This window comes from Rousettus aegyptiacus, unplaced genomic scaffold, assembly GCF_014176215.1.
Source record: "Rousettus aegyptiacus isolate mRouAeg1 unplaced genomic scaffold, mRouAeg1.p scaffold_m13_p_6, whole genome shotgun sequence".
Lineage (NCBI taxonomy): Eukaryota > Metazoa > Chordata > Mammalia > Chiroptera > Pteropodidae > Rousettus > Rousettus aegyptiacus.
Window position 1 is genome coordinate 40,615,120 of NW_023416309.1, and position 25,059 is coordinate 40,640,178.

At 37.1% G+C, this 25,059-nt stretch overlaps 1 protein-coding gene across 2 annotated transcripts in view; it reads right to left on the reverse strand.

The window, feature by feature from the left end:
* The window catches only part of ARMH3 (armadillo like helical domain containing 3), a 146,705-nt gene that overhangs the window by 72,135 nt on the left and 49,511 nt on the right, over positions 1-25,059 (reverse strand). For both annotated transcript variants that reach the window (XM_036223129.1, XM_036223130.1), the window contains exons 20-22: positions 23,647-23,735; positions 9,172-9,254; positions 8,094-8,220 (exon numbers count right to left, since the gene is read on the reverse strand). In XM_036223129.1, the coding sequence (XP_036079022.1) occupies positions 8,094-8,220; positions 9,172-9,254; positions 23,647-23,735 (299 nt within the window). The remainder of the gene's footprint in view (positions 1-8,093; positions 8,221-9,171; positions 9,255-23,646; positions 23,736-25,059) is intronic.

The window sequence follows — 25,059 nt, forward strand, 5'->3', positions numbered from 1 at the left end:
ACACGAAAATGTAACAATTTTTTAACAGAACAGATAAACAGATGTCTGAGATGACACAGATGTTAAAATTACCAGACTTTTAAAGCAACTATCATGACTATGCTCCATGAAAACACAGTTGAATGGAAAGATAGAACTTATCAGCAGAGAAATTCAAACTATATAAAAGAACCAATTAAAACATTTAGAAGTATATGTTATATAAAGTTAAAAATTCACGAGATGGGCTTAATAACAGAATGGATTGACACAACAGTCAGTGAACCTAAAGACAGAACAACAGAAGTTATTAAATATGAAGAACAGAAAAAAATGGGAGGGAAAAAAACAAATAAAGCATCGGGAACCTGTGAGACAATATCAAAAAGTCTAACATTTGTGTTATTGCAGTCTAAGAAGAAAAAGAGAAAGACATTGGGGCAGTAAAAAATTTGCAAAATAGAATGGCTGAAAACTCCCAAATTTGTTAAGATTCAAGAAACTCAGCAAACACCAAACAGGATAAACTCAAAGAAAAGCCATTCCTACACATATCATAATCAAACTGCTGAAAGCCAAAGATAAGGATAAAATCTTAAAAGAAGGTGGAACAATGACTCAAATAACCATAGATTTACTTTCAGAAATCATGGAGGCCAGAAGAAAGGGAATAACATCTTCAAAGTACTTAAAGACAGGAACTACAAACTGAATATTTTATATCCAGCAAAAATATATTTCAAGAATGAAGGAAAATTAAAAAATCTTATCACCAGGAGGACTGCTCTAAACAAAATGCTAAAGAAAATTCTTAAGACTAAGGGGTACAAAAAAAAAAAGAAAAGAAAAGAAAAAGAAAGAAAGACTAAAGGATACCAGAAGGAAATTTTGAGCTTCAGGAATAAAAAGAGCAATAGAAATAGAAAATATCTAGGTAAATTGAAAAAAAAATTTCCTCTGAAGTTCTTTAGAATACGGATGATTGTCACAAGCAAAAATTATAGCATTATCTGGTGGGGGTTTTCAATTTATGCAAATGTAATATATATGACAACTATACCAACAAAGTAAGTATAGTAGTAAGCTTTTACATTTTATTGAAGTGGTACAACACTAACTCTAAGTAGACTGCAAAAGGTATATATAATGTAATCCAACAGCAATTGCCGAAAATATACAAAGAAAAACAACCAAAAGCCACTTCGTAAATTAAAATGGAATATTAAAATATTTAAATCATCCAAAAGAAAGCAGAAAAGGAGATACAGAAGAAAAAGGGGAGAAAGCAGAAAATAAATGGCAGAACTAAAAGAAAATATATCAGTTATTACATTAAATGTATATTGTTTAAACACCAAATAAGAGACTGTCAGAATGGATAACAAACAAGACCCAATTATAAGCTCTGTAGAAGACAGCCACTTTAAATGTAAAGATATTAATTGGTTAATAGAAAAAGGATAGAGAAAAATAGACAAGCGGATACTAATCAAAAGAAAGCCACAGTGGCTATATTCATATCAGACGAAGCAGAGTTCAGAACAAAGAATATTACCAGGGATAAAGAGGAATATTACACAATGACAAAAGGGTCAATTCACCAAGATATGATAATCCTGAATGTGTACATACCTAACGGCAGAGCTACAAAATACAATAACCAAAAAGTGAAAGAACTGAAAGAAGAAATAGACAATCCTGCAATTATAGTTAGAGATTTCAACAGTCCTCTCTGTCAATTTAGAACAAGTAGACAGAAAAATCTGTCAAAACAATGAATATTATCAAACAACTTGACAAAACTGAAACTTACAGAACACTCTACTCCAAGATCAGAGTATAAGTGCAAAAGGAACATTTATCAGGATGGACCATATTCTGGGCCATAAAACAAGTCTTACTAAATTTCAAAGGATTAAAATCACACAAAGAACCAAAAGAAATTACTAACAGAAAGATATCTTTAAAAATCCTCAAGTATTTGGAAATTAAACAACACAGTTCTAAACAACCCAAAGATCAAAGAAGAAATAACAAGGGAAACTAGAAAATATGTTGAACCTGAATGACAATGAAAACATAACAAATAAAAATTTGTAAGATGCAGCTTAAAGTTAAGTAGTATTTAGAGGGAAACTATTAGCACTACATATTTATATTAGGAAAAGTTTTCATATCAATAACCAAATCTTCGATCTTAGGAAAATAGCAAAAGAAGAACAAATTAAACTCAAAGCAAGCAACAGGAAGTAAATAAAGAGCAAAAATCAAGGAAATAAAAACAGAAAAACAACAGAAGGAAAAAAAAAAATCAATGAAACCAAAAACTGGTTCTTTGAAAAAACGTCAATACAATATACATGTAGCCAGATGACCAAAATAAAGAAATAATACAAATTGCCAAGATCAGAAATGAAAGGAAATCAGTACAGACTCTACAGATATTAAAAAGCGAATATTATAAACTTCTGTGTGCTCATAAACTCATAACTTAATGAAATAAAACAAATTCCTTAAAAGATACAAACTTCTAAGTCACTTTAGAAAAAAGAGATAAGTAGTCCTACATCTATTAAAGAAACTTAATTCATAGTTTAAAACCTTCCAAGAAAATAAATTCCAGGCCCAGCTGGCTTCACTGACAAATTCTACCAAACGTTTAAGGAAGAAATAACATCACTTCTCAATAAATTCTTCCAGAAAAGAAAATAAGAGAACACTTTTCAATTCTTTATAAGGTCAACAATACCTGATACTAAAGTCAGAAAATGACATTATAAGAAAATAAAATTGCAGACCAATGACCAATATCTCTCATGAATATTTGAAAATCAAATCCAGCAACACATAAAAATGATAACTTGCAATTATGTGGGGTTGGTTGAACATTCAAATATCAATCAGTCACTCTATTAATATTCTGTAGTAGGAAAATCAAGTGATCATCTCAATATATGCTAAAACTGTTTAACAGCATCTAAAATTCATTAATGAAACTCTCAGGAAACTAGAAACAAAGGAGAATTTCTTCAACCTGATAAAGGGCATCTACAAAAAAAATAGTGCTAATATCATATTTAATAAAGAATAACTGAATCCTTATATTGGAAATAAGGCAAGTATATCAATTCTCACTACTCTAGTTTAATATACTGCTGGAGGTCCTAACTAGTGAAATAAGGTAAGAAAAAATAGGGAAGGGATATAGATTGGAATGGAAGAAATAAAAAACTTTTATTTGAAGACAACATGATTGTATACGTAGAAAATCCCGAAAAGATTATAAGAAGCTACTAAATCTAATAAGTGAGTTTAGCAACATGATAGGATACAAGGTCAAATTCAAAATTCAAGTGTTTCTATATATTAGCAATGAACAAATAAAAACTGAAATTCTAAAAAATGCCATTTACAATAGTACCAAAATCCATGAAATACTTACTTTAAGATAAATTTAATAAAATTTGTGCAAGATTTGCAAGCTGAAAACTATAAAATATTGATGAGAAAAAATTAAAGACTTCAATAAGTGGAGAGATACACTCTGTTCATAGATTTTAAGATATATTAAGATGTCAATTTTCCTCTAAATGGTCTATAGATTCATCATAATCTTAATCAAAATTCTAGTAGGCTTTTGAGAAAAACATACACTAAAATTCATATGGAAAAGTAAAAGACCTAAGATAGCCAAAACGATTTTGAAATAGAATATCAATGTTGAAAGACTCACATATCTGATTTCAAGACTTACTATAAAGCTACAAGACAGGATAATTTGTAAAAGACAAGACATAGATACCAACAGAACAGAATATAGGGTCCATAAATATACCTACATATATAAGGTCAATTGATTTTTGACAAATATGCCAAAGCAATTCAATGGAGGAAGACACATTTTTTAAAACACGGGGCTGAGTGAACATTCATATACAAAACATGAACCTCAGTCCAAACCAAGCAGTATATAGAGAAATTAAGCTGAAATGAATCTTATACCTAAATGCAAGGGGCTAAAATTATGCAACTTCTAGAAGAAAAGAAATAATCATTTTATCCTTGAGTTAGAGAACGATTTCTTAGTTACTACAGAAAAGAGCACAAACCATAAAACATTAATAAACTGTATTCATGAAAATTAAAAATATCTTCAAAAGACATTGTTAAAAAAATGAAAATGCAAGCAATAGTCTGAGAGAAAATATTCATAAAACACATATCTGATAAAAGACTGGTGTGCAAAAAATACAAAGAAATCTTACATCTCAAAAATAAGAGAATAAATAATCCAATTCTCCTTACAGAAGAATTCTAAACAATTTATGTAGCTACTCCCCTCAAGGAGGTAAAGTTTAACTTGCCCACCTCCACCCCCACTACCAACTTTAGCACTGGCTGCATTTAGTGACTTTCTTCCAAAGAATAAAGCAAGGAAAGGAGAAAAAAACAATTTTGCAGAGGAGAAACTCCACAAACACGACCTTAACCAAGTGACTGATGTTTACCCCCAATACGATAAAAAGGCCACTCTGACTCTGCGGCATTCTTCTTCAAAACCCAAAAGCCCAGTCCAAGCATAAGTAAGTCATGAGACAAACCTAAATTGAGGAAGATTCTATTCAAAACTAACAGGGTCATGAAAAAATAAGGAAACACTAAGAAACCATCAGCAAGAAGAGACAAAGGAGACATTATGACTAAATGTAATGTGGCAACACAGATGGAATCCTAGACTATAAACAGGACACTGGAGACAAAATTAGTAGAATCCAAATAAAGTCTAGAGTTTAATTTAGTTTTTTTTTTTTTATTTGTGGTAAAAAACACATATTATAAGATTGACCATCTTAACCATTTTTAAGAATACAGATCAACAGTGTTAAGTACACTTATATTGCTGTGAAACAGATCTCCAGAACCTTTTTTATCTTGCAGAACTGAAGCTCTACATCTGTGAAAATAAAAAACCCTTTGCACGCTACCCTCTACTCCTGGTAACCATCATTCTACTTACTGCGTCAATGAATTTGACTAATTCAGATACCTCACATAAGTGCAACCGTATTGTCCTTTTGTGACTGGCTTATTTCATTTAACATATTTTCAACATTCATCCACATTGTAACATATATCAGGATTTTCTATCCTTTTAAGGCTGCACAGTATTCCATCACACGTATATGCCACATTTTATTTTTCATTCATTCGCTGATGAACATTTGGATTACTTCCATTTCTTGACTACTGTGAATAGTGCTGCTACCACGATGTGTATGTAATTTTTTTTAACGGGCAAAAAATCTGAACACTTCACCAAAGGCGATATATAGATGGCAAATAAGAACAGAAAAAGATGTTCAACATCATTATTCATCAAGGAAATGCAAATTAAAACCATAATATCACTATATACCTATAAGAAGCCAAAGAAAATTTTTAAAAAGTCCTGGCTAGGATATGGAGCAACTATAGCTCTTGCATATTGCTGAAGAAAATGTAAAATAGTACGTCCACTTTGGAAAACAGTTTGGTAGTTTCTTATAAAGTTAAACATATACTTACCAAATACCCAAAAATCTCATTCATAGGTATGTAACCAAGCAAAATGAAAACTTGTGTTCACATAAAACCCTGTACAACAATGCTTATACAGGCTTTATTTATAATTCCTAAGAAATGGAAACCTCCCAGATGTCCTTCAACTGATAAATAGTCTAAGCTGGCATATTCCTACAATGGAATATTATTTCATAATAAAAAGGAATGAACTACTGATACACGCATCAACTTGGATGAATTTCAAGTGAATATTATATAAAAAAAAGCCAGACTCAAAAGCTATATAATCCCATCTCTCCTTCTTTCCGTGTGTGTATATATATATTTTTTTCTTTCTTTCTTTCTTTTTCTTTCTTTCTCTTTCTTTCTTTCCTTTCTCTCTCTCTCTCTCTCTCTCTTTCTTTCTTTTTCTTTCTTCTTTTTTAAAGAAAAGGCAGAACCGTGTGGACAAGGAACTGATCAGTGATGCTAGAGGTGAGTCAGTGGAAGAGCTGACCTCATAGGAGCCCAAGAGAAATTTTGGAGGTGATGAAACTCTTTTATAGCTTGAATTTTTGTGAAAATTGCATTTCTTTATGCATTTGTCCAAACTCAGAACTATATATTTAAAAGGGTAAATTTTACTATATCTAAAAAATATACCTCAAAAAACATGACTTAAAAAAGTTTTTTCTACCAGAAGTTTTATCATAGTTTATACAAAATGAAGATACTAAAACAAGCTATCTCCATTTGTTGTGTTTCATTTAGTAAAAATTTTCACTTTCTTTTCCTATTTGTGTTCTCCTGGTTAACATTATAATTCCCTTGGCAGATTTGAGCATTCCCAGATATCCTCTTTTATCTTGTTGCTATAGCAACAAGGGCTTATCTCATTTGACTGTGTACACAGCCCAATTAAGCAGGTATGACAGGCTTCTATAAAATATCTCCCAACTCCTTTCCTCATCGAAAGACATCTTTATTCACCTATTGATGGATGCTATAGCCTCTGTGGCAGCTCTGCAGCCTTAGAAAATTCTACATTCTTGAAAACAAGGATGTTGGTAAAACTGAGTGGATGTGGTACACTGAGCAAATTGGCCAGTGGGAAGTCTGCTAGAGGGTTCTCATGGAGACTTCCTAGCTCCTAAAAAAAGAGACATGTGTCTTGATGTGACAAGTGGAACTTGCTATTCTGAGAGGAGCTGACCTGATGCTAAAAGCAATTATACTGTGAATGAGAGCAGAGAAATAGAAAAAAATATGGGTCCTTGCAAACATTGTAAGGCAACTGATCACACCATTGTGGAACTGTCCTTCTTTAGAATTCTTATAAAGTAAAATAATTTTCCTATTGTTTAAAATAGTTTAAGTCAGAGTTTTTTGATACTTGCTGTTGAAAACATTCTACTAATACAAGGCCCTACTCCCAACTACCTAAGTCATCATAGCAAAGCTATAAATAGCTCTCTTAAAAGTTTTCCTCTACTGTAAAAAATAAAATCAATTAGAAAAAAAACTTCTTCTTCTAGACAATCCTTCTTTTCTACTGTTTCCTTCTACTCCTTCTCTTGGTACTTGTTCTAAATCTTCTCTGTTTTCTCATGATACAGGAGTCCCAAGCAGAAGATAGAACTTTCACAAATAGTCTCAACAAAGGAATAAAGCAGTGACAGAAAGCAGATCAGTGGTTCCCAAGGAGAAGGAACAAGGGATAGAGGTGGTAAGAGGGACATAAGGGAAAGAGATGGTAAGAAGGACATAAGGGGGTATAAAAAAACTCTTGGGCGTTGTTGGATATATTTATTATCTTAGTTATACATATACGTATGTCAAAACTTACCAAAAATTATACACTACTTTAAATGAGTATAGTTTATTATATATCAATTATATCTCAATAAAGCTAATAAGTTGGGGATTTAATAGACAGCTTTACTGAGTGGATTTCTGTTTCTGCGCAACCTACAAAAATCCTTCCTGACCTTCAAACTCCAGGTAGGTTTGACTCTTCACTCGTGCTTACAGGGATATGCGACCTCTTTCAGAAATTAGTTATACTCACTATGGCTGCACAGTGAACTTCAGTGAGCCAATCGCCAAAAGGTTTGCAAGAAAGATTTTTATCCAATGCCCACTTCCTCTTATAAGTTATGCTAAAAATACATAGGTACATTAAAACTCCTTAAAATCCTGTAACTTCTCAAATCACACAATGTTCCTTTGGGATCCAAGCTCTTCTATTTGCTGCTGTCAATTCCCACCCACTCTTTCACTCCCAACTCACTGCATTCACTAAATGCACAAGCCTCTCTATTCTCTCTTTCACACACAAACATCAAGAAAGGGCTACAGGGCTGCTAACCAGCTTTCTACTGAAATGAATTCTGAGTTCCTGAATGCCAAAATGTCCATGTATTTCTTCCTATTGCCTGAGAAGAGGAGACTGCTCTACTTCTATGCCAAGCAAAGGAACCAAGCAACTAGAAGAAACTTTTGTAGTCTCTTCCTCTTATGTGCCCAAAATCACAGTGGATAGGGAGAGAGGAGTAAAAAGAAAAGAAGCTTACCCATGGAGTAGAGGTTGTCGAAGCTCTGGTGCATCCGAATAATCTCATAGTAGAGCTCATCATAGCTGCTGGGGGTGGGCAGGAATGTGTCGCCATATGTGATAAACATATTAAATAAGTTCACAATCTAAAAAAGAAGGGGAAAAAAAAAAGCTCATATACAGACATCGCACTATGAAGATCAGAAGGGCATTATCAGTGATATGCTGTAGCCAGCTTTTACTGGCTTGCAAAAGCTGACTGCTAAATTTTCAGGAATTTTGTGAGACGGTTGTTAAACAAAGCCATTACTAAAAATTAACTTATGTAAAATTACAATTCAATAAATTACATCAAAATGGAGGTAAAAAATACTCAAAAACTCATCACTTCCTACCTTTTAGTATTATCTATGTTCTTGAGATTAACTTATACTTCTTACATCTGTGTGGTGGAAATACCATAAAAGGGTGTGCTACTACCGCTCATCTTTTCCCAACTCTGCATTCAATGACGTCATGTTGATAGCTTGGAACTGGTCATAGTGGGTATGGTTTTACCATGGAACTCACCCAAAACTACACATCAGGACTTTTCTCCCCAAATGTTAAATATTTATAAACACACTGAGTGATATGAGAAGACAGTCGAAGGGCACAATGCCCTCCTTCCACCACAAATAACTACTCAGATTAGCAGGCATCTGTAATGTCCTTCAGAAACCAAGTATAGCCATGATGGAACCACTCATCTGACTGGGACACTTCCAGAGGCTTTGCTATACATCCCCAGAGGTACTACGATAGTGTAGCACAGTTGTTCAATTGGAACCAACTCTCACTACTCATACATGGAGATCTGACCTAAACCTGCCCCTGACAGATAATACACTCTAATGAAAGAGAAAGTCCCAGCTTCACCAAAGACATCGGTGACAGTGGGGAGCACCAGTCTAGAGATTCTTATCCAAAAGGAAAATAAAGGCCTGAATCCCCCTATGGCTTAGTCCCCAGAACCCGGCTCCTATTTCAAACCAGCCCATCTCTGCCTTAGGGTATAGCTTCAGAAAAAAAAAAAAAATACTTTTTTAGTTACTCACCATAAGGGCTAATGTAAAAATGTTGTGTTTGGCCAAAAGGACGGTCTCATTTGACATAAGGAACTTCAGCAAATTTATTAAAGCTTAAAAAAGAAAAAAAAAAGAGATATTAACAGGTAAAATCAATACAGTTAAAAGAAAACAATAAAACAAACTAGCTCTATGGAAATCCAAATAGGGCTAAAATGAGTAAGTCACAGCTACTAAGTATTTTTTGAAAGCAAGTAAGATGGGTTTATCTGAAGAAAGCGCTTGTCTGCTTATCTGCCCATAGAAGGTTTTAGATTGTCCGCTTCTTTTTGCCACTTCTTAAATAGCAATTAAGTGTAGAAATATGACTATAAAACAGACATCTTAATATTCCAGATTTACTCCTGCATGGTGATTTCCTCACCAAATGTGCTCAATTTACAGGTCAAAATGAGGGTCCCCCTCCCACCCTTGGCTGCTCATGTCATCACTTTTAGCTATGTATCTGTTTCAAACACCGTTGCTAAGAGGGATGTTTTTCGAATCTAACTGGTCACAAGATGTGCCAACTATATTGTAGAATCTACAGCTGGGCTTCAGCTCTAGATGGGAAGAGAGATGATGAAGAGAAAAAAAGCCCTTAACTATTCTAATTGTACAAACAAAAGTACAGCTTGCACTGTCTTCTCTCAACTTTAAAACATTTACTGAAAAGGTCCTCCTTCTACCTGGCAACCCTTAGTGAGGGTAGAGACTGGTAAAAATCCAAACAATCTCAGTAGAGACTGACTGCCAAGTCCCTAGGTTAGCAGTGCAGCTTTAAAGACATTTTGAAAATAAATAGTAAACATAAAAAAAGTTATCAGTTGCCTTATACTCTTTCACCTAGAACTATAAAATGAATCCTACTTCCATGTCCATCACAACTAGTGACTGCCCTTGTACCTAGCTCCCCTACTTGACGGGAAGCTATAAAGAAGAAGTTCAGCAGCTGCAAGCGATCGGTGGTCTTTCTGTCTTCTCTCCCTCAACTATCCTCACTTCCAGACACAAAAAATGGCGTGACCTCTGCTTCTTTGCCAGCAAAGAAGTCCATTCTCTCAAGCTGTCTGAGCTTCGTGTGAAGTTTACTACCCTTAGAGACGTGGGCTTTGATTTGAAACAGCAGGGAATAACGAGTAGGAGTAAGACTCTCCGAATACTTGCTGCCTGCCGCACAACACCCCTCACTCTCAATCCTCTAAAGGCACAGGTACAGAAAAGCAGCAGCAGGCAAGAAAAAGTACAAGAGCCTGTCTACATTATCTCTAAAGCCTGAATCTTCCCCCTCAAATAGCAAAAAAGCCTTGCTAGGGATGAAGGAGGTAGGCATCCTCATTTATGAACTCTTCACTCCTACCCCAACTCAAGTTCTCTGAGGTTTCATAATAGAAAGGCAGCTGGTCCTTTTGATGCTGTCTGTTAAAAAGTGATCTGTTGGACTGGACCAAAGGAAAAAAAAAAAACTCCATGAAAGCCCATTCTGGATCACGCCACCTGCTTAGCTCCCACCAGGAGCTTAGAAAATGAAGAGAACTAACTAAAATCCATATAAAAAATGACTAACCCAGCCCAAACCTCTCTTGTTAATGAAGATCATCTTGCTTACTTATTTAAAGGTTGCCCATTCCACCCTGAACCCCAGAGCTTACACAAACCGTTAATGGATCAATCGCCTGACAATCAGACTCTATAAATTCACAGGCAACAAGAGCAAAGGATGAGTAGCACACATGGCTGGAGAGAGACAAAACAGTTTCTGCACACATCCAATCAACAAGGTCTTTTGTTCCTAGCACATACAGCACAAAGATGCAACTTCAGCAGTGCTCATGTGATAATTATGGGGCACAAAACCTGAAGAAAAAGAAGTGGGAACAATGATTTATGGCTCCTCTGCTGGACTACAGTTAGTCTTGATCTCTGGGATTCAGAGTCAGGGATGATAAAGTGATAAGTATGAGAGGAAGAAGAGAGCAATTCCGGCACAAGCCGAGAGGCGACCTATGACCCAACTGCTAGAGATACCAGCAGAGCCAAACAGTACTGAGAAGGAGAGTCAGTTCTGGGGGTATCTTCGTTCTGCTCCTGATAATTTAGGTCAGACAACCTTCCCTCAGGGAAAAAAAAGAAAATAAAAAAAGGCCAGGATTTTTTCACCTGGAAGTAGTCATTCTCTAGAAGGAATTTAGCAGGCAGCTAAAATGAACAAAGCAAATTTAAAATTGGCTCCCACAAGCCTCTGACATCAGGGACCACAATTCCTCTCCAAAAGAGAAGACCCCAAATATCCCAAGTAGTTAGTGACTACGCTGGGACTAGAACCTTGTCTCCTGTTTAATGCTCTATCATTCCATTAAGATAAGTTAAACAAATAAAGGTGCCATTTGGAATTAAAGGGCAGGAATCTTATATATAAACTTGCTGCCTCTACTGTTACCAACACTTTTTTCTAGACTCTGGTTTATAACTTTCTCCATCTACTGGCTATTCCAGGTTTTTTTCATGTATTTGATCCCCATTTTCTCTTGGTCCTCAGCAGCTTATTAGAGCACAGGCGTTTAATACCTCATTATTACCCTTCTACCACTCACGTTCAACACCTAAAGACTCCCAGTAGCTTTTCTCAGCAAAAACTACCTCAGCAGGCTCTCTATATCTACTCTCATCTCTCTCCTTTCTATCTCACCTCTCATAAACGTCTGCCCCCTTGTCTGTTTCTGGTCCTCTCTAGTATCTTTTAAAAACAAACAAAAAACAGCACACAACTGTCAATTACAACTGTTCCTATTGTCATCGCTCATGGTTACTGCCTTAAAAATCATGTCCTGAACATGGATTGTGACTGGATCTGGACTTTAGAGGGAGCCAAGATACCCCTTTCATTATGCAAAATCTGAACTGAAACAAAAGAAATAAGTAGAAACAATTAATAGCTAGGCTTATTCACAGCTATTAAAGTATAGAGCTATGCACAGGATTTAACTTCAGGCCAAAAAAGAGAATAGCCTCGTGTCAGGGGCAAGTTCAAGGACAGTAGAGAACTGGTACTTAGGATCTCAGTGCCAACACACAGAACTCATGTTGGCTGGCTCCTGGTTCCCACCCTCCATGCGCACACATTTTTAGAAAACTGCCCTTGATCCACTTGTCCACTTGGTGCCATCTGGGCCCATGACTAGCCAAACTGTTCCAAGGACAGTCACAGAAGTAGTAGTACATAGAGGGAAGAGTTAAGATAACTATAAAAGATAAGGGGTTGGTTGTATAAACATAGTATTGTTAATTAGTCATGTGCCTATAAGAGTTTGGTATCAAGTACAATACATGTAGTCATTGTAAAGATAAGAGGGTCGGGATGTACTTTTTTCTCTTTTTAATTTAACCCTTTGATTTACTGTTTCCAGTATTTAAGCAATAGTTTTAAAAAGGAAGTAGGGGAGAAAAGGCTAACAAAAACTCTTCCTCACCAAAGACTTGACTCTTAGTTGAAGAGATTTCTAAAGAAGGGCCCATATTATAGAGACTCAATACCATGTAAACAGTTTTGCCTGTTAGGTGAGCTATGGCTGCTCATCGCCACAAAAAAGAATGACACCGTTTATTGCAGAGCATACCCTTCTGGATGAGGACAAGCTTGGTGTGTGAGATCTTCCAGGCCTTAATAAACAGTTCTCATTGGCCCCCATCCTCCTAGGAGTGGACTGCCCCCAATTACCAATGCTATACAGATATAACATAGAGAGGAATGCATCACATCTTCCTGCTGAGTAACAACTGTAAGTTAATAACTGTGCCAGAAGCTCACAAAATATGGCAAACCTTCTTCCTCTTCTCTACCTGATACCTTAAGAAGAGAAACTTCACTACAGAAATCATCCCCACCCCCCACCCCCAAATTGCATTCATTTCTTTTCAAGAAGAGAAACACAATGGTCATAAATGCCAAGGGAGGTAGAATTTGTGAGGTGCCTGCTGTAAAGCATTTAAAGTACATTATTTTCACTGAATCCTCAACTATGCAATGAAGTAAGTATTACTGGTCCAATTTACAGATGACCAAATTGAAATTCAGAAAGGTTAAATAAGTTACCAAAAACCACAGAGCTGGTTGGAGCTAAGTTGCATTAAGGGTGTTGGGGAGGAAAAATTTTTCTCTACCTTCTAGATTTCTTTTTGGGCTGGTCTAATAATTAAATTGACATAAGACAGATCAACAGGAGAAAAACCAAATTTAACTTGAGGCCCTAAGAGTGACCAAAGCAGGCAGCTTTTATACTTTTTAGATGAAGAAACAATTAATTGTGAAGATTTGACAAATCTTGGGGTAGCAAATTAATGAAGAAGTAACGAAGTTTGTTTATACAGCTTTCTTGGCTTTAAAGTCCCTATCCCTGGTGATAAGAATGCCTTCTACCTACCTGGTACACAGAGTAGAGATTTATTTCCTGCTTTCAGGGGAACAAAGGCAGGTCAGTGTTCTTCTCGCACCTGCTATTTCTCAAGTAACTTTAATTCAAAATAATCAATATGCCAAAGTGGCATATTTTGGGGTGGCCTGCCCTGAACCCCATCAAGTGCAACATAGGGGGAAGAAGGTACATGAACACCCCCTGCTGAGGTCTATGAAATTGTACTGGTTCCTCCTAAACTTCAAGTAAAAAAAAAAAATTTGTTGCAGGTGGGAGAGTTAGCTATCTAGGGTCAATATCTTTATTTGCCACCCAAAATTATAACGTTAGTCAGAACTCCACTAATCAGCCCCTCACATAGCACAGTGACCAACAACAAAAAAAAATCCTCTAAGTTCAAGTTCATCTCTCCTGTAAGCATCTCAAGATTACATTCAACTGACCCTAGGACACTTTAACCTGCACACTCAAAGAAGTATTTGTATACTGTGTTCATAACAGCATTATTCACAGTATCTAAAAAAATGAAAGCAATGCAAGTATCCATCGTCAGGTGAATGGGTAAACAAGATGTGGAATATACACAAAATGAAATATTATTCAGCCTGAAAAAGGAAGAAAATTCTGACACATGCTACAACATGGATAAACCATGAAGGTGGTATGCTAAGTGAAAAAAAAGTCAGTCACAAAAAGACAAATAGTGAACGATTTGATTTATATGAGGTACGTACCACCTGGAGTAGTCAAATTCATAGGGACAGAAAATAGAACGGTGGTTGCCAGGAATGGGGGAGTGGGGAATGCAGAGTTATTGTTTAGTGGGTAAAAGTTTCAGTTTGAGAAGATGAAAAAATTCTGGAAATGCAAGGTGGAGATGGTTGCATAACAATGTGAATGTACTTAATGCCAATGAACTGTAAGCTTAAAACTAGTAAATTTTATGTTGTTTGTATTTTATCAATTAAAAAACAAACAAACAAGAAGTCAATGTTTCTCTTTCCACAGACACTAGCATAGGACCCACAAATACTCCATCCCAACTTTCTGTAACCTCAGCATAACTAATTAGCTGAAATTTATATCACAATAGATAGTACTAAGTACAGAGCCAAACATACAAAGGTGTTTCCTCTTTGACAGGGAAAGAAAAAGAGCCAAATATATTCAATCAACAGAGAGCCATGGACTCTTGGGCAGGAATGCAAATTCAAAACAAACCCTGGGCAGCCTTCGAGACAACAATATGGCCGTCTTCAGAAACATAATTTTCACAATCAAAGCCACCAATGCACTAAAGTATCAATAATATTCCTTGGGGATCCTGGGTTTGACTCCTAATCTTTGCTATTTCTTCTCAATGAGGCTCCATACCTGGCTCCAAATACACTCAACCTACACGGAGTGAAAAACAGAGAGGTTATATCAGTGAAATATAATTTGAGGTATTATGTTAGTTACACATTCAATATGTTTAAGTTGTAGGAAAGTGGATGCTCCACACACACTGGTTCCTTCATTGGGAGGTCTTTTCCAGTAGGAATTTTGAAAACTTAGTTTCTGGGCTCTTTTTCAAGAATCAGAAATGGACTGCAACTGCTGCCTCTTTTGACTCTGTATTAGAGGTAACTGTCAGTCTCACACTTAGCCTTGGCCTAAGTTCCTTTCCTTGGAGAGTCGTCTGCATAAATTATGGCAGCGGTGTGCAGAAGTTCTGAATTTTCTGCACGCAGACACAGGTGGAATTAAGGATAGTATGCAGGTTCTGGAAGCTAAGCCAGGAACAGGTACCTTGATGGTTCCTGAAATCCCAAGTGAATTCCCAGAGGCAGAGGCAGCCAATCTATTTTCCAAATGGGAAGAGTTCAGTACCATCCATCTGAGAACACTGCCACCTTACAGAGGTCCCCCTAACCTCACAAGGAACCTTGTTTGCAGCGTTTTCCTAGCATTAACGTACTCCACATAATGAGGACTTTCCCAGATTTTTTTCTATCCTGCTTTGAATTTAAGGGAAGGGAAAGAAGGTAGCAGCAAATTGTGTTGCCACGTAGGAGAATAGAATGAATAATGGATATGGGAACTTCTCCAAGACTAAAACCTGTCCCCCACATTGAGGTAAACCAGGTGCAGAGTGAAACAAGCCAACCACGGGAAGACACAATTAAGTGGTACCTCAGATGCCTGCCTCAGAGAAGCAGAGGGGAGGTTTAATTACAAACCTAAGTGAATGACATTTAAATAAGATTAAAAACAGGAAGGAGACAGAGAGCCTCCAGCAGAACATAAATAAATGTCTCTGAAGAACCAAGTCAGAGAGAGCTATCTGTTTGAACAGCTTTAACATGCTAAGAGAAAGAAATATAAAGCAAAGACAAGATGTGGCCAGGCCCCATTCTGTGGTCTGGCATGGAACCTGCTCATTAGGAGAAATGGATAATTTCACAGTGACCGATAGGAGAGAAATATTACCATCTCACTTGCTTAGAAGAGAGGCAGAGGAACTCAAAAGGACAGGCTAGAAATAGCACTAGTGTAAGAAGCCAAGGCCTCTAAAACCCAAGAGGCACTATAAACTCTAGCCAATTCTAGCATCTCTGGACAAAATCACCAATTACCCAGGGACATTGCCAGCAATCAGCAGGCTCACTGTCAATCAGCAAAGTGGCACAGGAAGAACTTAGAAGCCGAGATCTACTAGCAGAATAATTTAAAAATATACTACATGGCTTCTCAGAATACAGGCATCTGTCTCCCTACAAACCCAAACACCTCAATGAAAGAGAGGCCAATGAATCAAATGAGAAAATGAAATGGCTTTGGTTGCATGCTATGAGCCTCTCTAGGTAAACAGAGCACAAAAGTCAGTATATCCAGTGCAAGGATTCTGGGAAGATGGCAGAGTAGGAAGCATTAGGAATCTCTCTCCCCACCTAGATAGTAATTACACTAGCCTTCTGATTAACTATTTTGGAACCCTAGAGTCTGAGAGTTGCAGCTTCCAGAAGACTTCGAAGGTATATTTTGGTTAATTTTGGTCAGCTTCAGTTCTTAGCACACTAGCAGCTACCCATGGACCCACTGCCAGCCATGTGGTAAGCAGCTGTGTACTTGTTCCCACAGCAGCTTGCACACAGCTGTAGGAGCTAGAATGAGCAAAAAAGACCCTGTCCTCCTAATATTGGGGATATTTGCTCTTGTCTCTGATTGCTGCTTCTGACTCCAGGGGTGCAGACAAAAAGGAGGGCAGCCATTGTTGCAAGCCCTCCCCCCACCCACCAAATAAGTGACTTCCAGGAGATTTAAGGGGCCACTGCCCCTTTTTTCCACCTTAATTTTTCACTTTTCCCCTTTAGGAACCTAGACATTAGAGACTACAACATTCAAAAACAACTACAAATTAGAAAGTGACTATGGATGCGCAAGAAAAGGCTCAGAAGAGACCTAAGAAGACATACAGTTTATACCTCAGGCTGATCCTGGGCAAAGAGACAACCTACAACAATCAATCACTCAATCGATAAAATAACAACAAAGCCAGCAAACTCTGAGGAATGGGAAGAATCTGATTTCTTGAACCTTCAATACATTATGTTAAGTAAAATAAGCCTCACAAAAAGACAAATACTGTATGATTCCACTTACATGGGATACTTAGAAAGTAGACTGGTGGTTGCCCAAGATGGGGGCAAGGAGGGGAATGGGGAGTTATTGTTTAATAAGTACAGAGTTTGTTTTACAAGATGAAAAGTTATGGGGAAAGGTGGCGATGGCTGCCTAACAATGTGAATGTATTTAATACCACTAAACTGTATACTTAAAATGGCTAACATGGTAAATTTTATGTGTGTTTTTACCACAATAAAAAAAAAAAAAAAAGTCAGTATGTCAACAGGCTGCACTGCCTAAAGACTCCACAAGCCTTTAGATGAACTGGAGAAAAGAACAAATCCTTTCTTTAAATGGCAGTTAGGTTCTGTCTTACCATTTTCTTGTTGTTGGAGTGTTATCTGCTAAAAGGGAAAATAAGGTTCTCAACTATCTCCAATTCCCCATTTACTTGGAACACAGCAATCCTCACAGTTACCACCCACCCTCTTCTTCATCATGAAAATGAGCTTTTATGTGAAAGTTCCCATATGGAAGTTAGACTCTGGGAAATGCAGGATCCCATATACCTCATTCCTGTGCAGCTGCCTCTAAGCATGCTCAGAAACCACTGCCTTCTTCTGGGCCCCTATGCCATTTGCTTATTTTTTCTAATATTGCCCAATTGAGAGACAGTCAAAATCACCCTTCAAGAAATCTAATCATCAATGAGCCCACATATCTGATATAGGTCCAAGAACTTTACTTCCTGCCAAAGTGAGTAAAAACCAGTAACAGACTCGTCCTGCTCACTCAAGATCCAGGGAATAATATCTATGATACCAAATGATATGTTTCTTTAGAACTACTATAGGCACAGCAACAAAAGCACAGCTACTCCTTCCTTTGTCTCTTTTAGTTAACAAGATGCTAGTGAGCCTCTGGACAGGAAGTGACTTCATGTACAGAGAAAAGAACACAGATTGCTCACTCTGAGTAGTTTTTAGGTGGGAATCTTTTTCTCCACTAACAGGCTACACCTGTTAGAAAGTCTTATCTTTTGCTGCTGCCAAGTTTCTGAGGGAGTGAAAGATTCAAAATAATGTAAAATTTGGAATTAGCCAAATGTGGTGATTTGAAGGAAAAAAGAGTTTTCTGGCATTCTTTTTCATTCCCGGGACTTTCTACACTACTGTACAGAATCTTTTATCACAGAATTACAAAAACAGAGAAACATCTTCTAATGCTCATATATTAAAACATTCTAACTTTAGGAGTAATTGATTATCCACAGAAGAAAGACGCCTCTACCTTTCTGCACACATAAGCTACAGCAGCCTTAATTAGGCACATCAAGCCTAAAATGTCTTATAACATATTCCCCTAAATCAGAGAGAATTTGAGAAAAACAGGAAGAACAAATTAAAAAACAAAATAGTAATAGCAGTTGCCAACATTCCTCTTCCTATCTACTCTAGCTGTTTACTGCTACATTCTTTCCCACATGGATGTCCTCTCGAAACTAAAAGAAGCAATATTGTAGAGTTATATAAGATGTCACCATTGGAGGAAGCTGGGTGAAGGGTACAAAAATTCTCTGCACTATTTTTGCAACTTCCTGTGAGTCTATAATTATATCAACATAAAAAGTTTAAAAAAGAAACTAAACTAAAAGAAGCAGACAATTAAAAGTTCAAAGGACAGTTTTCCAAAGTCAGGGGGGGCTGCCAAACCGTCAAAGCTGTAACCTATACAAGAAGAGACAGATAAATCTACGGCTCTCAGGTCACTCTTCCTCTTGAAAATGTTCAGTCCTGCGTGACAAACACCTACAGTATAATAAGCGTCCAACGAAAGGCTCACAATTCCCAGTCTCGCTGTGTCCCTAAACCATGAAGTCATAGGCTTCTGCCAGTGATGACAAAGCCAGCTGGATCCAGAAAGCTGTGACATTCTCTGGGTTTTCCATTTTTCCCAGTAGGTATCTGAAAGGTCAGACCATGTACAATTTCTTTTTCACAAAGCTGTGAATGCATTGGATGCTATTTAGCACAATGAAGCTGAACAGATTGTTTTGGGGGCTTTGGAGGCCTTTCTTCCTGCAGGGAGGCAAATGTTGCCCAGTGATCTGAGTCTGAGCATAGGAGTCAGGAACTCTTAAGTTCTAATCATGACTCTGTTTAGTGTCTGGTTCCATGATTCTTAGCAAGTCATTTACTGTTCTATAGCTCCACTCCCTTCCCCAACAAATGGTGATAAAAATAATGAATTATCACCCAGGAATGTGGCAGAGTAAAAAAGGGTAAGGAAGACTGTGATCCATAGAAGAGTGCTGAATATAAAATGCCAATATAAATTTGCCTTGAAATCCATCCACGTTTTCAGACTGTGGAAAGCTATACTGTTTAAATGCAGACTGCCTCCCCAATGCCCTTTCTCCTACAGTGGAAGTAAAACAAGCTGACTCCATGAAGCTGTGTTCAAGATTTCCCTCTCTAACAACTGCATGATTCTCTCTAAACATTGTGCCCATTCTTTGGTTAATGGCTTAGAAATGATCAGTTTCCATCTTTACTTGGTTATAAAGCATTCCATGTATCTGTGGGTAAGGAAGGAAGAGACAAATGGAAGAGAAATTACCCACCACTCTCTTTCACATCAATAACCCAAATTAAAAGGTGATGGAGTCAACTCAACAGAAACATGACAACAAACATCCTACTGGGTTCTATTATTATTGCTGTTGTTACTTTAAGGCCCAAACACAACACTGTGTTTCTTCGAGAGAATGTTAATTTATCATTAATAGAAGTTCTACATATCCATTCATCCATTTATTCATTCTTTCAAATGTCTTCTGAGCCCGTCATAAGCCAAGTGGTGTACTAGAGATAAAACAATGATTAAAACACAGGCCTTGCCCTCCAAGAACTCTTTCAAGAGAAAAGACAGGTATGTAGGCAAATCTTTATACAGACATATGCCAACAAAGCAAAACAGTGCGATATGCGAAAATAGAAGCTCCAAGTGCTATAGGAAGACACAGGAACTAAAACAGTGATCAAATGGTCTTTAGCCTCAAGAAGTTCAGAGAGGAGACTGCTAAGCTAAAATTCCCAGGAGAATGCAGTATGATCAATAAATACAGAAAAAAAATTTAATCAGATACTATGATGTTCTGTGAAAACAGTTAACTGGGAGTCCATGAAACCTAAAATTAAGACAGAGATTATTAACACGATCATGGATAGGCTTTCAGAGGATCCATGAATTCTTTGAAATTTACATGAAATTACCTCTGAAACTGTAATATGTATGTATAAATAGATGTTTTTCTGGACATAAAAATCATGTCTTTCATTATATTCTCACCACTTCTCAGGCCTTTTGGCTAAGATCAAGTGCATTATATTCTCAGAGGTAAATAACTATTTTACTAGAATCTTATCCTAAAATCCTATTTTCTATCTCTATCAAAAGAGTTTTAACACCTAATCTTTTACTCAACATAAAAGAACTGGGTAGTCTAGAGGTCAAAAGAGCTTTTGAACTTTCTATAACTTAGTGAAAAATAGTGATTGCGGAAAAGAGGGCAATGATAGATACAGGATTTCTTCCTTTCCATATTTTAGTTGAAGTAAGCCTAAATGTATTTTCCCGCTTACCAGATACCATGGTGACTGGCATCATATAAACAGACAGTGGCAGCAGGGAGGAGGTCAGGGCTTGTATGGATAAAACCAATATATCAGGTAGGGTTAAACCCCCAACTGACACGGGTGGCTTTTCCTCCTCCATTAGACCAAGCCTGGGAATTCTGTAAAGGAATCTGGAGGCGAACTTCTGGCTACCTTTCCAATAACAAAAAGCTACTATAGTCAACAGCACAGGAATAAAAATCACCAAAGTGCAGTGATACTAAACACCCACAACATTCCACATGACAGAAGACATTTGGACCCTATCTGACTGCTTCCTAGAGACACCCAAGGACTTTTGTGTGTCTGATCTAATGACATATGCCTTACCAGTAATATTTGTAAGTAAAATTCCATGAAAGTTTGCAGCACATGTACGAGCAAGCGTTTATACACATAAGCATATTTGCCATGATGAGTTTCACACACCTCCCTCAAATCCATAAGTCTAGAAGGCAAAGAAAGAGGGAAAACATGGGCACACCAACATATGAGGGGTAGTACCAGCCAAGGAGTGGGTGGATCCACCACATCTACATTTATATTCACTGATTGCAACATTATACATTATTATGAGCTCTGATGCATCAGATGTAGTATAGTATTTTGCAGCTTTCCTTAACACCTGCTGCTCTGCATCTCACTGTACACACCATATATGAACACATAGAGCCAGGGTTCCAGGATGGCTTATCCAGTCTATATAGGAAAATGAGCTAACCTCACTTGGCAGAGAGCTGTAGCACAAATCTCTATGTCTCAGGAGCAAGTAGTCATCCCGCCTCACAAATGACATTCAAACACACCTCCTCCCAACCTATCAATGGTCTTAAAATGCTAATCGATCAGTCCTACCATAGAACGTAATTATAGAGCCGACCTTACAGAAAGTAGTCAAAGACATAATCAACTGACCGACATAGATGTCTCCTGCCTCACAATTTCCTAGCCAGAATGAGGAAATGTTAAGAGCCAGAAAAGGTAAATATAAAAGACATTTTTTAATTTCTTTAAAAAATAATTGCCTCTCTAAATAAAATTATGGCAATGCATTATTGTGGGATTTATAACCTATGTAAAAGTAAAACGTATGAGAATAGCATAAAGGACAGGATACAGGTAGAGGGAGGAGTGTAATAAGAAGCACTAGGACCCAGGGAGACAGAACAGAGTGAACAGTAGAAGATAATGTGAAAAAGGCAATGGAACCGGACAAGGAGTAAGAGGACAACAGATGATGAGGATGGGAGAAAAGCCAGAGAAATCCCAGGGGCCAGAGGCAGAAATGGCCAGGATAGGAAGAAAAGAAAATAGAATAAAAGAGAAAATAAAACCAGAAGAGAATCAAAAGCAGGCAGAAACAACTACTACCACAAATTCTTCAGGATCACGTTAACTTCATCCCAATTAGAAACATAAACCATCTGTACATGTTTTAATTTCTACAACTGTATGAACATCCACAGATTTGCATCATTTTTGTTTTCTCTTTAATCCTAAATTTTTAGAGCCTAACGATCATATAACTATCCATACGCAACCTCAGCAGTCCTTCATATTAAAAGAATTATTCCTATCTAAGAAATTCTAACTTTGGTCATTTCAATTTCCTTTGATTTCTCTTTAGCTTTCCTGACATTCCCTCAATCTCAAATTCTCATACCATCTTTACACTTTTCTCCTAAAATACCAAAATGCCACTATTGCCACTTAGTGCTATTCTCCTACTCCCCCTTCACCACCATAAGCAGTGACTGCAAAGAATTTGCTAATCCATTAATTAAAGATCTCTACTTCCCATTATGGAGGGCTAAATTTAGAAAGCCAAATTAGGTTGGCAGGAAACCACGTGTCACAACAAGTGAGATGAATTCTATGGAAGGGGGAGGGGTTACTGGCCCAATTTCTAATAAAGCCTCTGACATTAACACACCTCCTCTGCTGAGAATACAAAGAAGCTCTCCCATGGGTGGGGCAACCATACATCCCTATAATCAACTGGAGAAGACTTTATTGAACCATCAGGTCACAAAAGCCCCAGGACCTATCAGCAAGCAAATGCCTCAGGGAACAAGTCTCTTCTGCTTTCCCGAAACCTCCAATTTAATTGCACAAAAGAAAGGGGTGGCAAGCCGGCTTTAATTGTACCCTTAGAGAAGAGCAACTTCCCTGCATGCAGGGGTGGCAGTGACTTTCCTGGGCTACCAAATGGATACAAAGACAAAAGTAAACACTATAATTTGCTGTTTTTGTCTCTGGCACAGGGGGAGTGGTACAATTGACACTGTCTGTAAACAGTAATAATGCCAGATCTAACACAAAGAACAGGATTTCCCCCATCTCTCCGCCCCCTCCCCACCTCCTCTCCCTATGACATTCCTCTTGAGATTACTCATCTTGAAGAAACACACAGAAACTTCCCTATAGTCCATATGCTGCTACCAAATGGAACCAAGGGAGAATCCAAGTTTGTACTGACTCCTCACTCTTACTCAAAGGAAGAATCAATGAATTCAAGAAATATTCAATTGTTTCCAACAGCTGATAAAAAAAAAAAAATACAGAGAGCAGAAGAAACGAGAAGTATAGACTAGCTATACTAGTCCAGGTCTGGACTAGCACAAGACTGAAACGACAAAAAGTACAAATGAAAATAGAAGCACCCTGAACAAACTGTTTCTTTTTTTTTAATTCATCTTGTGCCCAGGCCTCAGGACTCATAAAAGATACAGGAAAAGAGAATGAATTCAAAAGAGGAAGGAAGTTACCTGACCAGAGTTCCCGCCAGGTGTAATGCAGGCGTACTCTACACTTCTTTTGGTAGCAAAGTAGTTTATGTACTACCTGAATGCAGCGTCTGTAATAGAGAAAGAGAAAAACTTGGATTAGCCTAAGAATATGGGGCAACTCACCACAGATACTCGTTTTTAAATTAAATTTATCGGGGTGACATTGGTTAATAACATTATGTAAGTTTCAAGTGTACAAGTCTACAATACATCATAAGTATTCTGCATTGTGCGCTCACCACCCGAAGTCTAGTCTCCTTCTATTTGACCCTCCTTTACCCTTTTCATCCCTTCCTCACCCCCTTCCCCTCTGATAACCACCACACTAGTGTCTGTGTCTGAGTTTGTTTGGTTTACTGTTTTTTCTTTTATATCCTTCAATGGCTTACCGGATACAAATACCATTTTTTTTAGTGGAGCACCTTCGCTAAAGTCACTAAAGATGCTGGTTATGAATTACGCATGTGCAAAAGAAAGGAACTTCTACTTGCAGCATTCTGGTGGATAAACCTCCTCCCAACGCACACACATGCACCCATACACTGCCTGTGTTAATTTCCCTCATTAACAGGAAAAGAAGACTATAACCACATATATGTCGATAATCAATTAGGCACTAATTCCATTCCTTTGAGTATCTTTCCTTGGAAGAAGAATGCACCAGTGGACCAGAATTAGACTACTCCATTTAAAGTTGCAAACACAGGATGCAAAATCACAACATTAAAGACCTTAAGTCTTTAGTTCTATTTAAATTTGTTTTTAATGTATATAAAATTTTAAATAAAATTTACATTTAATTTATCAACTTAAATTTCATTTACATTAAGTTAAAGTAAAAATTCAGTTCTTCAGTTGCACTAACCACATATCAAATGCTCAATAACCACAAACGGCTAGTGGCTACCATGCTGGTCAGCACAGATAAATAGAACTATTCTATAATCACAAAACATTCTATTGGACAGTACTGTTCTAGATCACTAGATTATTCAACAGTGGTCACATCCCAACAACATATTTGAGAGTATTTCCAAATAAGCAGTTACTAGGTTGAGATGAATGACACTTTTAAACACTATAAACCTAACACAAAACTGTTTTTACATCTCTGACTGGGTGGAGGGCTTTGAAAGCTTAAAAAGCTATGGATGAGAGTACAAAGAAAAATACCAATGATATTTATGTCCTAAAAATGCAAATCTCATGAGAAAAAAATTTTAAGCATTAAAATTAAAAGCCAAACAATATGGGAAATTACATTTACAGCAAATGACATGAAAGGGTTACTACTATGCTAAATATATATGTTTACACAAATTGATAAAGAAGAAAACAATAACACTCCTAATAACAAAGATGGACAAAGAAAATGGTCAACAAATTCCCCCA